General features: G+C 36.6%; 1 protein-coding gene across 6 annotated transcripts in view; it reads left to right on the top strand.

The window, feature by feature from the left end:
* Nucleotides 1-15,645, top strand: part of LOC114081183 (uncharacterized) — a 220,761-nt gene that overhangs the window by 123,486 nt on the left and 81,630 nt on the right. Inside the window, exons 8-10 of one of the 6 annotated variants that reach the window (XR_011704070.1) lie at nucleotides 5,552-5,610; nucleotides 6,487-6,564; nucleotides 7,251-7,458. The exons of 2 other annotated variants lie outside the window; for them this stretch is intronic. Coding sequence is in view for 2 of the 4 variants with exons in the window: in XM_071600483.1 (XP_071456584.1) it covers nucleotides 5,552-5,610; nucleotides 6,448-6,466 (78 nt within the window). In the remaining 2 variants the exon portion in view is untranslated. Of the gene's footprint in view, nucleotides 1-1,564; nucleotides 1,645-5,551; nucleotides 5,611-6,447; nucleotides 6,565-7,250; nucleotides 8,972-15,645 lie in introns of those variants that run through there. 3 more of the 6 variants (XR_011704069.1, XM_071600483.1, XM_071600484.1) reach the window with 3 other exon arrangements.

The following is a 15,645-nucleotide window of genomic DNA, read 5'->3' as shown; positions in this document are numbered from 1 at the left end:
TCCCATCCTCAAAAGCAACTCAATAGCTGAGGACCCACATACATTTGTCTAAAACATGTAGCTCTCTATAGCAGATTTCTAAACTTTGTTTTAATATCTTTCAGAAATCAAGTGCATTTGTTTTTTTCTTTTATCTATCCAGATGCCTCCGAAATATGTGGGAGGAACTCATAACTTCCTTCTACTAGGCTCTTTCTTCTAAAATTTTCAGCACCTCCCCATAGCACCATCAGCTGTAGACCAAGTCTTTAACACATGAGCCTTTGAGACATGTAAGATCCAAACCATAACAGACATCCTCTACTTCTTAGGCATAGTTCAAAATTACTTCAGCCAAATATGATGATAGGAATATACATTCCATCCTGCCAAGAATACTAGATGGATTTTCCCTTCCAAATGTGCAATCCAGTTCATTTCCTGAGCTAAATTCCTGTAATTATATTACTGTTTCTCTTGTGGAAGGCACTGGGAATATTTATAAACTGACAATTAATAAAATAAAATTGGGATGAAAGCATTCCATTGCTTAGCAGATTCATTTGACAGTTGTATCACCTTTTTTTTTTTTTTTTTTTTTTTTTGACTCTTAGTATGGGCTTCTGTGATAGTTCTTTTTGCTTCTTTGGTTGTCTAAATATTTAATATTTTTATTTATTTTGATAATAAGGTGTTTTCTCTGTGTTAATTCCTTTCCTTGCTTAACTCATAATTTTCTAAATTATGTGGAAACAGAAAGCTACTCCTGCCTTTTCTCATCCTCTGAGCCTGTTTCCTCCACCCCTCCTTGCTCAAGAGGCTGCAGTGTGCTTTGTGGAATGGTCTGCTAAAAGCAAAACTTGGTTTTGTTTTCCAGGCCCGTTAAATGGAACTCAGACTGCTTGAAATGCTATTGGGCTGAGGCAAATGGCTTGCATTTAAGTACTAAGAGGAAACCTGAGGCTATTTGTCCTCTAAGTAATTGGCTTCCTTGTCTCCAGGATACTGCATTAGCCAGTCCAGTAGGATGAGAAGATGAGGCTGCTCCCTGGGGTCTGCCATCTGGGCCAGCTGGTGTGGTGGTCCAGCCCTCTATGAGGACCTGCAGAGAGGGGAAGTGAAAGGCATTGGATTATACATATGAGACTTTTTATGCACTACAAAAGGAACAGAATTCTTGACATTGCATTTTTTAAACTGTAGAGAGAAAGTGATAGTCTGTTGCACAGTGTTTACCTAAATTGTGCATTGTTTGTTTCCTTTGAGCATAAATGTTATATTGTCAAAAGATTCAGGTGGCACCTTATTTCTAAATTATATGTCTTTGGGTAATTTAGAAAAGACACCATGATTTAGGGAGTACTGAAACTGTAAACATATGTTAAAGAAATGAATGAACTGTGGCTTCTTAATGATAGAAAGTAAAATAGTCAAGAAGTCATTTTGTTCTGAGTATGTCTCTCAAACCAGAGAGTTTTGAAAGCTGGGTGTAATTGTGATTGTGAATTTCCAAAAGACAGTGCAAGTGCAAAACAGTGCCTCCATCAAGCAATTCAATTGTTTCCGTGTGCTGCACTTATTGCAGATCTCAAAGCATTTCAAGACCAAGCTTGGCTGAAGCAGAGGAGGGATCCTTGACTGAGGTTTATCCCAGTGTTCATGTAGGTAGGTGTTCAAGTCATTAGTAAGCCCATGTTCTCATCTGTCAGATTGATGGAAATGAAAAGGGAACAGTTGCACAGGCCAAAACCAACTAACATGTAAAAACCAGGAAGAGCTGATGAGCAGTATGAAGAAAAATATCCAATGTCCATGATTCTCTTCCTGCTGGAATGTTACAATTGCTTTTAGGTGACACTCTTGAAATCTGTATACTCAAGAACGATTTTTAAAACTTGACTTCAAAAATTTCTTAGCACAAAATCATGATTGAATGCCACCAGCATCCCTTTTTAAAATATACTGTATTCTCTTCTCACTACCACGTGAGGGGGAAGAAGTGCCAGGTGCAGCCCTAGCAGCTCTGTGTGATGATGAGCTAACCTGCTCATAAAATCTCAGCAAGGACCTCACTTCAGATTATACCATGGCTCCCAAAGGTCATGTGTATGCTAGCATGGAGAAGATGCATCATGAAGTGGTAAAGTGACTCCTGTGAGCAGTGATAGTTCTGCTTCTTCCAAAAGCACAACCTTCCAAGGATAGATGGGAATATTGGCAATACCTTGGCCTCGGCCATGGACCATTTTGTTCATGGTTACCATCATCACAGAAGATCAGCTCCCTCTATCTGTGGAATCATTTTCTTCATTAAAGGAACAACCCTGGATAAATTTTGTGATTCCAAGTGCTGGGTAAAGATTGAATCAGTCTGATAGAATTGGATTTCCATATCTGCAGCTTTTATTGCCTTCTGAATTATTGTAAAGACTAATTTGCACATATCACAGTCTGAAGGAAAATCCCTCCTAGAGTTTAGAATTTTAGGGAAACAATAAGGGAAACCTTTTTTACCTTCCAAGTTATGTAATTAAAGGAACTAGACAGGGAGAGATTAAACCATCAGTTTATCAGCTGGGGTATCACAAGTTCAGGTTGGCATCAGACTTTAGACACAAATGGGTTTTAATGTTAGGTTTATATGACTGTATAGCAGGATACAAGGCAGGGGCACAGCACTTTTCTCTTATCAAGGGGACTGACAGTGGTTCACATACCAGCCCTTTTTGCCTTGCCTCCCATTTGAGGTGGGTAAAACTGCCATGGTGAGAGCCAATGTGTGTGGAGTCATCTTGGCACAGAGAAACCATCCTTCCTTTTTTCTATTAATGTTTTTTTTTTATCATCTTAGTCATTTGCAGACCTAAGACACATGGCTCCCTCAACCCAGGTACAGTCATTAAGCCAAGAGTGGAAGAAGCACATGTGTTCGTTTTGCTTGCCATTTATAAGGAAATAGTTCTTAGGGATACCTGGTCATTTGTGGGCCTGATATTAACCATTTCTAATTTAACATATCTTGAATGGAACCATGATCCTTTCCACTACATCCAGTTCCTCTGCCAGTCTTCTCATCTCAGTCAAGTCCAACTCTACTTACACTTGCTCATGCCAAATATACTAGAATGATCCAATGCTTCTCTCTTTCATATTTTATATCTACTGCCACCACACTGGTCCAACTGCCCCCATCTCTCTCTCTCTCTCTCTCTCTCTCTCTCTCTCTCTCTCTCTCTCTCTGATATTGCTATAAGAGCTGTTTAGCTGTTCTTTTTGCTTTTGCCCTGCTCTTTGCCTTTCCATTGCTTACTACTCTCCTCAAAAGGCCATTTTTAAATACGGCAGTAAGAGTGAGTCCCTGAAAAAAGGAAAAGAAGAAAAGGACAAATAATTCCTCATTTGCTTAAGGTCATTCAGTGACTTCCCAGGTTGTTCAATGTTAGAGCCAATAGAATCCAACCACCCCCCCCCCCCCATCATTGCACACACTTCCTCTCCTCTGCATTGGCTATGTCTAGTCAGCTCGCCTTCCCTCTTCATATCAGAGCCTCCTGACCTGCATATATTTATTTTTGCTTATTATCTTTTTCATTGGTAGGAAATCTTTTGTCTATTTTTCCACCGCAAAAATACCCATGCTTTGAACAGTGCCTGACATTTGTAAGTGATAAATACATATTTGTTAACTAAGGAACAAAAAAGTGGATCATTGATTGCCTTAACAGCATGGCCTCAGTGGGCCCCTCATCCTTCACCCCTAAATGAGACGCACTTTTCTAAGCTTGTTAGACAACCCAAGACCCTACCTATGAGCTGACCATTGACCCTGCTTTTTGGGGGAGAAAGACCCCTCAAGAGGTTGGGCAGACTCAGTTCCCTCCTTCAAAATTATCATGTGGACCATTCACTCTGCCTTCCTAGAGCAAGTGATAGGTGTGAGGGAAGGGAGGAAAATGACTCAGTCTGACATCCGCCACTTAGCAGTGCAAATTCAAAGAGGGGTTGGCCTCTGATACACAGCAACCTTTATTCATTAAGATTCTGGCAGACTAGGAGCATGCCTTGAATCAAGTTCATGCTCCAGAGGAAGGCCAAGACTATCATAGATGGTTTAGTGTGATCTTTAAGTACAAAAGTTGAGAATACATTCAGAGCCATATCTTATTTTCTAATACCATTCTGTGATAAAAGAAACCATGGAAAAATGAGTGTTCTAGGGCTAGAACAGGGAATATAGAAAATGAGCCCAGAATATCCTGTAGTACCAGAAAGTAAAGAATTGCTCAAAAAACAAAAGAATGGGGTGTGTTAAAAGAATTCAGGAGCAAAACTCAAATAGTGGACCATGACTGGGATGTGGCTCAGTGGTAGAACTCTTGCCTACCGTGTACAAGGGCCCAGGTTTGACCCTGAGCACCACAAAAAGGAAAGGAAGGGAAGACAGAGGAAGGGATGACCAAAGCTGGAACAATTTGAGCAATAAACTAAGTAACACAGTATTAGATTATAGCTAAAAGTATAAAATAAATATCTGTAAGTGCATATAAATATAAATGAATTAGTGAATGAGTCAGTAAATAAGTAAGGGAGAAGTGGTACATCTTCCCTACAGAAGGAAGGGTCCCACTATCCCTTAAAGGGTATCCACTATCCACTCCAATGACCTAAAGACCTCCCACTAGGCCCCACCATCAATCAATATTACCAAACTGGAGACCAAGCCTTTAACACATGGTTTTCTATATTTTATAGAAAATTATGTTTAAAATTATAATTTTAGAATTATATAATTATAATTATAAAATTAAAATTATAGAAAATTATATTTTAAAATTATAGAAAATTACTGTAAACAAAATATTTTTTGACCAGGGCAAGAGTAAAAGAAGTGGGAGGCAATGAACAGCAATTTGATACTTTGAAATTTTCAATTTCTGAAAGGAAAAGAATGGTCAAAATTAGAGTTTATAAGCATCATGAGCTTCCATTTTTGCTAAGGGTGGGCATAATCTCTGTGACTGTTATGTAATCATAGACAACATGATTCTTCTCCATAGATTCCAAGTATTCAAAAAATGATGGTTGAAAATTGTGACCAAGATGTGCTGTACAGTTGTCAGATGAAATAAGTGAATCCATTCAGTGCCTTTTCTGTTTTCATCAGCTGGTATTTTTTTTCATTTTTAGTTTGTCAAAAGTTAATTAAAGGATAGCTACTATTATGTGGAAGGAGCTATTTCTTCAGGGGATTATAATTGGTGCCTGCCAGCTATCACTTGGTAACCGGAAAATATAATCAAACCAAGATGCTGTCTTGTCTGATGAAAGGCCATGATCTTTTTCTAGAGTCTTTATTAGTAAATTGGCTTTTCTGGTCATTAAAAGTTTGAAATCCACAGACTGTTCACAACTTCCCAAGATAGATTTTCCTTTTTATTTTTTTTTAAATTAAGTGTGGTTACTCACAGCTTCCTTGGGGTTGCAAGGATACATACTCATTAGACTAGAGGGATATGTCACTTTTTGGTTTCTTCTGATTGCCCTATGTGCTAATATTTTTTTCTTCACCTAGGACCTGTTGAAAAATTGTCTTGCAAGAATGTACCTCAAGATACGGAGAGAAAACATGAGGTAGCCAGGCCATGAACTATGTGAATAATTAACATTCCAGTCTTATTGCTAATTTACTTTTGAATAATACCAGTGTTTTAAAAATGGAGAAATCTTGCTTAAGTAGGAAAGTCACTTGATAATTAGATGGGCATGGTACATGGTGTGTGGGAGAAGCTGAGTTCCTCAACAGTGGTTGTTCTTAAAGCCAGGTGAGGGTTTCAGTTTTTCCTTGTCATCATCACTTTAGTAGTTTTGTATCATGGGAGTGGAAACATCTTTAAAGTGGATCATTAGCAGTTGTAGATATTAACAAGTAATTTAATGCAGGTGAGGACCTTGGCAAGCAGCCATGGCTTTTGCTGGTGTTCCTGGTCTTTTATTTAGACACCCTGTTGTTTTTTAAACTTCTTATATGGTATCATTCTAATATGATATCATGGAGGACCAAGATAAAAAGTGCAGCATACACAAAGTAGAACTATTGAGTATTGTAAAAACTCTAACCATAAGTAAAATGAAAGGCTTGAGTGTAAAGCTGAATCCTCATTCTTCATTTTTGCTCATGTCGGCCAAATATGCACAATTGGAAAACACCTTGTAGGAGCACCAATAAAATCCAAGTGGCAGCTGGGAAAGCACTACAAAGTGTGAAGAAGTTTGAAAGAGAGCAACAGGAAAGCAGGAGTTTAAAATATTTTGTTTGAAATAGGCCTCCTTTGATATTTTTTGAAAGATATCAGTAAATATTTGAATTACTTCTTATTTTGATGATTGAATTAATGTTTTTTTGAATGTGACACACCCGGATGGGCTCTAGAAAAGTTGTAATTGCACTTTTGCTACATTCACATACAGGATTCTAGGTTGTAGCTGAGCATCTCATATTTATTCCAGAGTTGAAACAAGAGTATGAATTTATCACGTTGGCCTTAACTGTGAACTGTATGAGATTACAGAATGAGCAACAATAAGGTAGGAAGCATTATAATTGTTTCTCAGTTACACCGAAAGGCACTATGCTGAAATGGGGGTTTCAACTTTTCAGAGTGGTTTAGGGATAGGTATTTCCATGGAGGTCCAGTCCTATGGGATATTATGACGGAATCTCTAGAACGAGGTAGCTTCAAAAGTTCCTGATAAAAGTTTCATCTCCGAAGTTGGCTTAAAGCCAACCTTAATAGTAACCCAATTTGTCAAGAAGTTAGAATCATTCTTGGAAAGGCCAAGAGGGCTTTGACCAGCTGAAGGGTTCTTTCCAGCACCAGCATCTGAGTGTGCCTCCCAGTGACCAGGCCTGGGCTGTGGGATTGCAATCAGGGAGCATAGAAGTGTGGTTGGAGCTCTGCCCTCCCAGCCACTGGTAATATGTGTGACAGCACTACAGTGGAGCCTGAGTAGAAGACCAGGAGCTGTGGCTAATAAATGCCAACCAGATGCAACAATGTAAACCTAGGGAGGGGGTGGTTGAAATCATTGGGATGTAGAGTTTATGTGATGAATGAGCTGGGCCGAGTTAGATACAAGCAAAAAAAAAAAAAGGTCCCTGGTCAGTGTGCTTTGTTTACATAGAGTGTTTCATTTCTTTTACTTGAAGATGTGTGACCTTCCCTTTCTGTGCTAGACTTTTAATTGTACTTTGTTTCTTTGTTCTCTTCTAGGATCCCCAAAAGAAATGCTCATTTCTCACAGTGGCTTATACCACCTGATGAAATATGGATTTGCATATTTTCCCTTCTTTTGCACAGACAGCTTGTACTGGTCACACAAGTGTGTTATCACTTTTGGAGACTTGCTAGTGACAAAAACTTCTGTAAGCAGCAAAAACAGTATTTGAAATGAATGTACCATAATTGAGGAGAAAATTCTGTAAGTCATTAGACTTGTTTTCTAAACCCACAGTCACCTGGAACTGTTCCACTCCTGATCCCCTCTTGCTATACAAAAATGAGTTAGAAAATTCCTTCAGAAAATTCAGTCAGAAAATTCCTTCAGGACAACCACCCTGTTTTCAAAGTGTGGTTCTCAAATTTGCAGTATCAGCCTAACCTGGGAAAATGTTGGGAATGCAGTTACTTCACATCTAGACCTGAATGGGAAACTTTGGGTTAGAGCCTGACAATCTAAGTATTAATGAATCATTCAGGTGATTCTGAGTGCCACTCTGTGTGGAAAGCTAATTTTTGGAAAGTGGCTACAAAGGTCCTCCTAGAAGGACCATTTTGTCTAATTTCTAATAGTTCATTTTAAAAATTGACATTTTGTATTTCTCATAGAATGAACAGTTTAATTTCTCCAGCAATTTGGTTTAGAAATAAAATGAAGATGTTTTCCCACAAGTTTAATATTTCAATGATTTTTATTATGTAGTATAAATGCCTTATCTATTTCTTAAAATGACTATAATTCAAACACAGATAACGAATGCTTTAGAGTACTATAACAAATTGGATAATAACAATGATTTAATAAAAGGCTATCAAAGAGTAGGAAGAAAAACCTGCTGATTAATTTCAATTTTCTAAAAAATCATGTTGATTTAAAAGAAAGTATGGTCATATCTAAAATATCCAAATGCCATATTTAATCCATGCTTAGTTTATATACTTTCTCATAGGAAGAATTAGAAACATACAGGGAGTTTTATCTAGAAACACTGTAGTGTTTAAAGATTAGCAATATATTGCCTATTTTCTAGTGAAATTGTGACTGTCTGGCCATGAACATAGAATATGTAAGAAGTTTTTTTTTTTTTTTTTCCATAATACACCAATTTTTGTATATACACACAATCTCAGTGTATCTAAGTGATCTAATTGATATTTATTTGATAAATTTTTTTCTTTAAACTTTATTGAAGTATAATTCACAAAATAATAGCGCACCCATTTAAAGGATATGATTTGGTGGGCTTTGCAAGCTACACTCATTAACCTGTCATCATAGTCAAGATATACAATCTCTCTAATACCCCACTAAATTTCCTTTGTAATCTATCATTGCATTATCCACCCCTAGTCTCAGGCAACTTTTTGTTACTATGGATTAATTAGCATTCTATATAAGTGGAATTATACTAGTATGTACTCTTGTATCTGACTTCTTTAACTCAACATGATTTTTCCCACTTTTTTTATGAGTGTGTTATAGTTGTACATAATGATGGATTTGTTGTTACACTTTCATACACCCACACACTATAATAATATAAGTTGACCAGTAACACTCCCCGGTACCTTCCCTTCTCTCCCCTCATCCCACCCTTTTGTCCCTTCCCTCTACTAATCTCCCTTTGATTTTCATGAGATCTACTCCCATCTTTCTTTTCCTTTTTCCTCTCTAGCTTCCACATATGAGAGAAAATATATGACCCTTGACCTTCTGAGTTTGACTTATCTTGTTTAATATAATGGTTGCTATTTCCCCCCATTTTTCTGTAAATGTCATTTTATTTTTTTATGGCTGAATTAAATTACTCTGTCTCCTCTTTCTCTCTCTCTCTCTCTCTCTCTCTCTCTCTCTCTCTCTATATATATATATATATATATATATATATGTGTGTGTGTGTGTGTGTGTGTGTGTACTTAGTGTGTACTTATGTATATATACTTATATATGTATGTACATATGTACTTATATACACATGTATATATTTGTACATATATATTCTCATATATATATTCTATCTATACTCATATATAGATAGATAGATAGATCACATTTTCTTTATCCATTTGTTCGTTGATGGACTCCTCAGCTTATTTCAGAGTTTGGCTATTGTGAATTGTGTTGCTATAAACAGGGATATGCGTGTATCACTGTAGTATGGTGACTTTAATTCTTCAGGATAAATATTGAGGAGTGATACAACTGGGTCATATGGTGATTCCATGTCTAGTCTTTTGAGGAATCTCAATACTGATTTCTACAGTGGTTGTATTAATTTATAATCCCACCAACAGTGTTAAAAGGTTTATTTTTCTCCACATCCTCTTCAGCGTTTATTATTATTTGTATTTTTGGTGACTGCCATTCTGACTGGTGTGAAATGAAATCTTAGTGTAGGTTTGATTTGTATTTACTTAATTGCTAATGATGTTGAACATTTTTTTCATGTATTTGTTAGCAGTTTGTTTTTCTTCTTTTGCTAAATGTCTGTTTAATTTATTTGCCCATTTTTAATTGGGTTATTTGATTTTTTGGTGTAAAGTTTGAGTTCTTCAAATATTCTAGATATTAATTCTCTGTCAAAAGAGTACCTAGCAAAAATTTTCTCCTATTTTGTGGGTTCTTCCTGTATATTCCTCCTTGTTTCCTTTGCTGAAGCTTTTTAGTGTGATGCCATCCCATTTATTAACACTTGGCATTATTTCCTGAGCATTAGGAGTCCCATTGAGCAAGTCATTGCCTGTAACTATTAGCTGGAGTATTATCTCTATATATTTTTTTCTAGGGGTTGCAATATCTGCTCTAATTCCTGAGTCTTTGATCCATCTTGAATTGATTTTTGTGTAGTGTGAGAGATGAGGGTCTAGTGTCATTCTTCTACATATGGATATCCAGTTTTCCCAGCACTATTTGTTAAAAAAAAAAGTCTTACTTTTATCCAATATGTTTTGGGCATATTTGTCAAGGATCAAATGTGAGTTTATGTGAGTTTGTCTCTGTGTCTTCTCTTCTGTGTCATTGGTCTCTATGTCTGTTTTAATGTCAGTACCATGCAGTTTTTGTTACTATAGCTGTGCAGTATAATTTGGAATCAGGTATTATGATGCCTATCTAACTTTGCTTTTTTGGCTCAAAATTGCTTTGGCTACTCTGGGTCTCTTATTCTTCCAAATGAATTTTAGGATTTTTTTTTCTAGTTCTGTGAAGAATGTCCTTAGTATTTAGTTATTGTATTGAATCTGTATATTGCTTTTGGTAGTATGGCCATTTTAATGATATTAATTCTGCCTAAGCTTGAACATGGGAGGTATTTCCACCTTTTGAGTCATCATAATGATTTTGAGATTCATCTATTTTGTTGCATATTCTACTAAGTAATTCCTTTTCATTGCTAAGTAGGATTCCATGGTGGAGTACATTTTGTGGATGGACTACATTTTGTGCATCTATTGATTTGTTGATAGACTTCTTGGATTGTTTTAATTTGGGGCTATTACAAACAACAGTTCAATAAACATTAATGTTCAAGTCTTTTGTAGACATATGTTTTTAACTTGGGTAAATCCTTAGTTAGAGAGTGGCTGGGCCATATGCTACATGTAAAACTGTGAATGTTTTTAAAAAATTCCCTATTTCTAGAACTGTTGTACAATTTATATTCTCATCATCAATATATGTCTACATCATCATGTTGGTCTACATCCTTACCAACACTTGCTATCATTAATCTTTCTATTTTTGATGTGCATGTAGTGATATTTCATAGTGTATTTATTTTTTATTTTCCTAATGACTAATGATGTGTGCTTTTATGTTCTTGCTGACCATTCATCTATCTTCTTTTGAAAAATGTCTCTTCAAATACCTTTCTTTCTTTCTTTTTTCTTTTTTTAGTTGTATTTATTAAGTTATTATATATTCTGGATATAAGTCCTTTATCTGCAAATACTTTCTTCAAATCTGGCTTCTCTTTTCATTTTCTTAATGGTGTCTTTCAAATAGCAGAACGTTAATTTATTATTGTGCCAAAATCTGTGTCCTGTGAGGAATGGTTTACTTTCAGTTGACCCTTACCCTAGAGATCAGCTCAAACCCATGGGTAGTTGCTTTGGGTCTGCATCCTTGAAGGACCTGGATTGTGTCTTTCAGTTTCCTCTCAAGAGGAAACTTAGCAGTGATGGTCACTGCTAAGTCACTCTGCTGCCATTGCTGAGTAATCATCTGCTCTAGAAAAAGGGGAACTTTAAATGCTAGATTCATTGTAGTGGATTACAGCTTTTCCAGGACATTAGCTGCACAGTTTTTCACTATTTAGTTAGTTTTTTGTTTTGTTTTTGTTTTTTAACACCTTTAACATGATGCTTTAAAAATACACCTTACCTAATTTTTCAGTTATCTTCAGTGGGAGATTGGCTTGGAGATACCCAAAGGAGGATGTTGCTTCCTGATCCCTTTAAAAATGAGCACATGTGATATTCTTCAGTAGGCTCTATGTCTGTTGCTGATCATGGACTTGGATCGGTTCTTAGAGGAGAGGAATTATTTCCCAAACAGTTCTCTGAATTGCACACACTTGCACTTCAGCCTGTCTGTCTCACTTGGGGGACATTTCAAAATTCAGGTTGTGTCTGATGCCAGTTCATTCTGTGCTGCACACTCCAGGGAGCACATACCAAGCTCCCTGAGTGATCTTAAGTGATCTCTCACTAATCTTGAGAGAAGATCTAAGTGCTGCCACACCACGGTGGATACCCATAGTACAACAATTCTTTCTAAAGAAATTTTCCTGAGTTTAATTTTGTCACCTCTCTTATTCAACCTTTGGATCCTCAAACTGGTCTTCAGAAATTCCCTTTACCATCACTTAGAACCTGGGCAATTGGCACCTAAGGCCTCAAATTGAAATATTTCAACATTTTATTGTATACTTCTCAAATGTTGTCATTTCCATTTTGATTTTCTTTGGTGATATTTTGATAGTATGTTAGTGTTAAATTATAATATGATGTAATGTTTTCATTTTTCAAAATCACATTTTATGCTTTTGAGGTTGTTTAAAATTTACCTACTTTTTCCTGCTATGCTTATCTATTCCTTTTCTGCCATCATTCCCCAAGTACATGTATGAAGACACAAACAGTGCGACTCTACTTTTTGGACAACCAGAGACATGAAAAATTGTGCTCTATTTGTGTAATATGAATTGATTTGCATTCTGCTGTCACATATAACAAATAGAATGAATTTTAAAAATATAAGAAAAGAACAGTTAAAAAAAAAAAAAGGAAATGTGAGTCAAGTGAGAAAAAAATATTTTATCTGCTTGACATTTGCTAAAAGGGATCTAACATTTTCCTCCTGAATGATAAATGACTCAGATACTTCTAAATACTTATATTTCTAGATTTTTATATTCTGACTGCTCTGCTGATGACAATGTAACTGATTAATTGAAACCAAGTTATTAATGTGTTTTTTTAAGTGCTTACACTAATTCTGATGATGTGTTTATTAGTCAATAGTTTTTAAATTAAATATGCTTAGTGAAGATGTTTTAATGAAATTACTCTTAAATTGGAATTTTATAAGTTGAATCGCAGATTTCCTTTGCTTTAGAGTGATATTTGGTTGTTAAATAACTGTGATGGTATATGGGAAAATGCAGTTTTGATGATCTAGTCAAAGGGAAATTTATTTCTGTAAACAAATTGCATTTGAGGTGGAATCAGTGACAGGGGATTAGTTTGAGTTCACCTGCTCGTTGTCAAAGATTCTGGCTTTTGTAAATTTTCATGGCAAAATTTGAAGCTAATAACTAACTCCCTGCGTTAGTTAGACAGGCTGCGTGGCTGGAGGCAGCAGACATGGTGTCTCAGACACAATGCAGCTGTGTTTGAGATGCCAAGCACCTTGTTGTATCTAGTGAGCAGGACTCCTGTGCTTGCATCCTGCTGATGAGGCCAAATATTTTGAGCAGTTGCATGGTTACTGGGCAGTCAAGGGGAATGTGCTGTCATCTCTGAGCAACACGGCAGTGTCCTTCATCAGAGATGGGATTCTGACTTTGGGGAGATTTTAAATGGTGGAAACGAGAAAGAAGGAACTTGTGTTTTCTGTTTCCAAATGGAGATAAAGATAGAGAAGTCAGTTTGCATAATACTACCAAAATTGTCTTTCTTTCTTTTCCTTCCTTCCTCCCTTCCTTTCTTTTTAAAACAAAATAGATAAGAAAGTAGTTTTTTTTTTTTTTAAATACTTTAAACATTTTTATTATATCATCATTTAATTTTTTCTCCTGACTTTTTCCTCAAAGAAGCAGAGGTGTGTATAAAATATATAAATATGATAAATTTTCTTCTGTAAGATAATACCAGGGAAAAAGGAATAGAAGAGTCAGACAGAAAAAGTCCAGAAAGAAAGAAATATGAAGAAATGTCTGTCCTCTTTATCCTTTAATAATGACAGAGTTGCTGCACAATTGACTGAATATTCTTGGGTCTGGGAAGAGGTGAACATGATGAACCACAAAATTCTCATTATCTGGAAAAGAAAACCTAACTTTCTGCTCAGAGAAAAAAGATTTTCCATAGGAGCAAGTTATATGTCTGAAAGAAACTTCTGCAATGGTATCCTTTAGGTAGCGCTGTTTGTCTGTATTTTTTTTTAACACAGTTTATGATTTGTGATCTGTAAATATATCTTACTTGTGATGAAAAAGTCCATCAGCCACTGTTGCGACATTGTCTCTGACCACAGATATTAACCAGTTTGTTAAGTGCTCAGTGTTTCATTTGGTGCTAAAAGGATACAAGATCTCACTCTGGAGTAAGAACTAGGTGGGCAAACAAACACTGCAAGAGAAAGGACCTACATTACAGTTTTGCTGGTATAAGTAGCACTCGTAAGCACAGAGAAGGGAGCAATGGATTTAGCTAGAAAGGGTGAGAAGCAGGACAGCTGAGATGACATAAAGCAACACTTAAGTTTCACAGCTGAAAAGGAAAGAAAACACTTTCCACAGAGAGGGAACAAAAGAGCAAAAAGCACATAGGCGAAATTAATTCATTGGCAGCCCCAGACAAGGATAGTTTGTCCATAGCTTGGGAGTGACAATAAGGGGACCTGGGTTTAATTGAGTTTTAGAGAACAATTAGGTGGCTGTTCACTTAAATTTTCTGATCTCTGATTTCTGCCTAGTGCTCCAGCCCAGGTCCTGGGAAGTTAAGCAGGATTGTGGTGGGTAACACTGGCCTAGCATCAGCAGTCATATTCTGCTGGGTCCTGGCTGGACTATGAAGTACAGGAAGTTGTCAGATATATTCTTCTGCACATTCTGAAACCTTTTTGCCATCTACAAATATCCTTAGGAATATCTGTCCTGTCATTAAACAATTTTCTGTTACTTCTTCCAGTGGTGCTGAACTTAAAGGTTTTCTGTAATTATGCAATGAAAGATTTAGAATACCAATCTGCATGCATTTAGTTCATGTTTGTAAGGGGAGCCCTGCCTTCATCCAGGAAATATGTCCCATAGGTCACTGCATACTCAGGTCTCATCAAACCCAGCCTTCCATTTCCCCTATTTTGACCATCTCCATCCCTACCTTCCCTCTCCCCAAAGACAAAACTCCCCCTGCCTCCAGTTTGGTTCAAGTCTGCTTCTGTTTGTGAATACAGCCCACTGTTCTTACACTGATTTGTGCTGATGTCACTAATATTGCTGTCAGCCTCTTTCATGTTGCCAGCTGATTTGGTTATATTTGAATAGTGATGCAAATGAAAAAGCAAGTTAGAATCATAAGGACATTTTTATAGATTATCTTTTCAATATTGTTTGCGAATTTTATTGACTACGATCCACAGAAGACTTTTTTACATTATGACTGAACAACAATTTTATTAAAAATAATACTGAAGAGCCAGATATGGCATATATTTGTAATATGAGCTACACAGGAGGCTGAGGCAGGATGATCACAAGTTTGAGGCCAGTCTCAGCAGCTTAGTGAGACCCTGTTTCAAAATAAAAGGGGCTGAAGGTATATAGTTCTTGCTTTGTATGCATGAGCCATTGGCTTTAATCCCCACTACTACAGAAAACAAAAAATCCCCAGACTTAATTTTACTACATATGATAGACTATTCTGTTCTATTCTTTGATTTCATCCCACTCCATTCCTTTCCATTTTATTCAGTTTCACCTGATTAAAAAAAAAAAGTGTGTTGATTGCTGGGTGGCGCACTTCAGTAATCCTAGAGGCGCCAGAAGCTGAGGCAGGAGGATGGCGAGTTCAAAGCCAGCCTCAGCAATGAAGAGGAACTAAGCAACTTAGTGAGACTGTGTTTCTAAATAAAATACAAAATAGGGCTGGGGATGTGGCTTAGTGA

This window comes from Marmota flaviventris, chromosome 13, assembly GCF_047511675.1.
Source record: "Marmota flaviventris isolate mMarFla1 chromosome 13, mMarFla1.hap1, whole genome shotgun sequence".
In the NCBI taxonomy this organism is placed as follows: Eukaryota; Metazoa; Chordata; class Mammalia; order Rodentia; family Sciuridae; genus Marmota; species Marmota flaviventris.
This window is presented reverse-complemented; position numbering and strand designations above follow the sequence as displayed.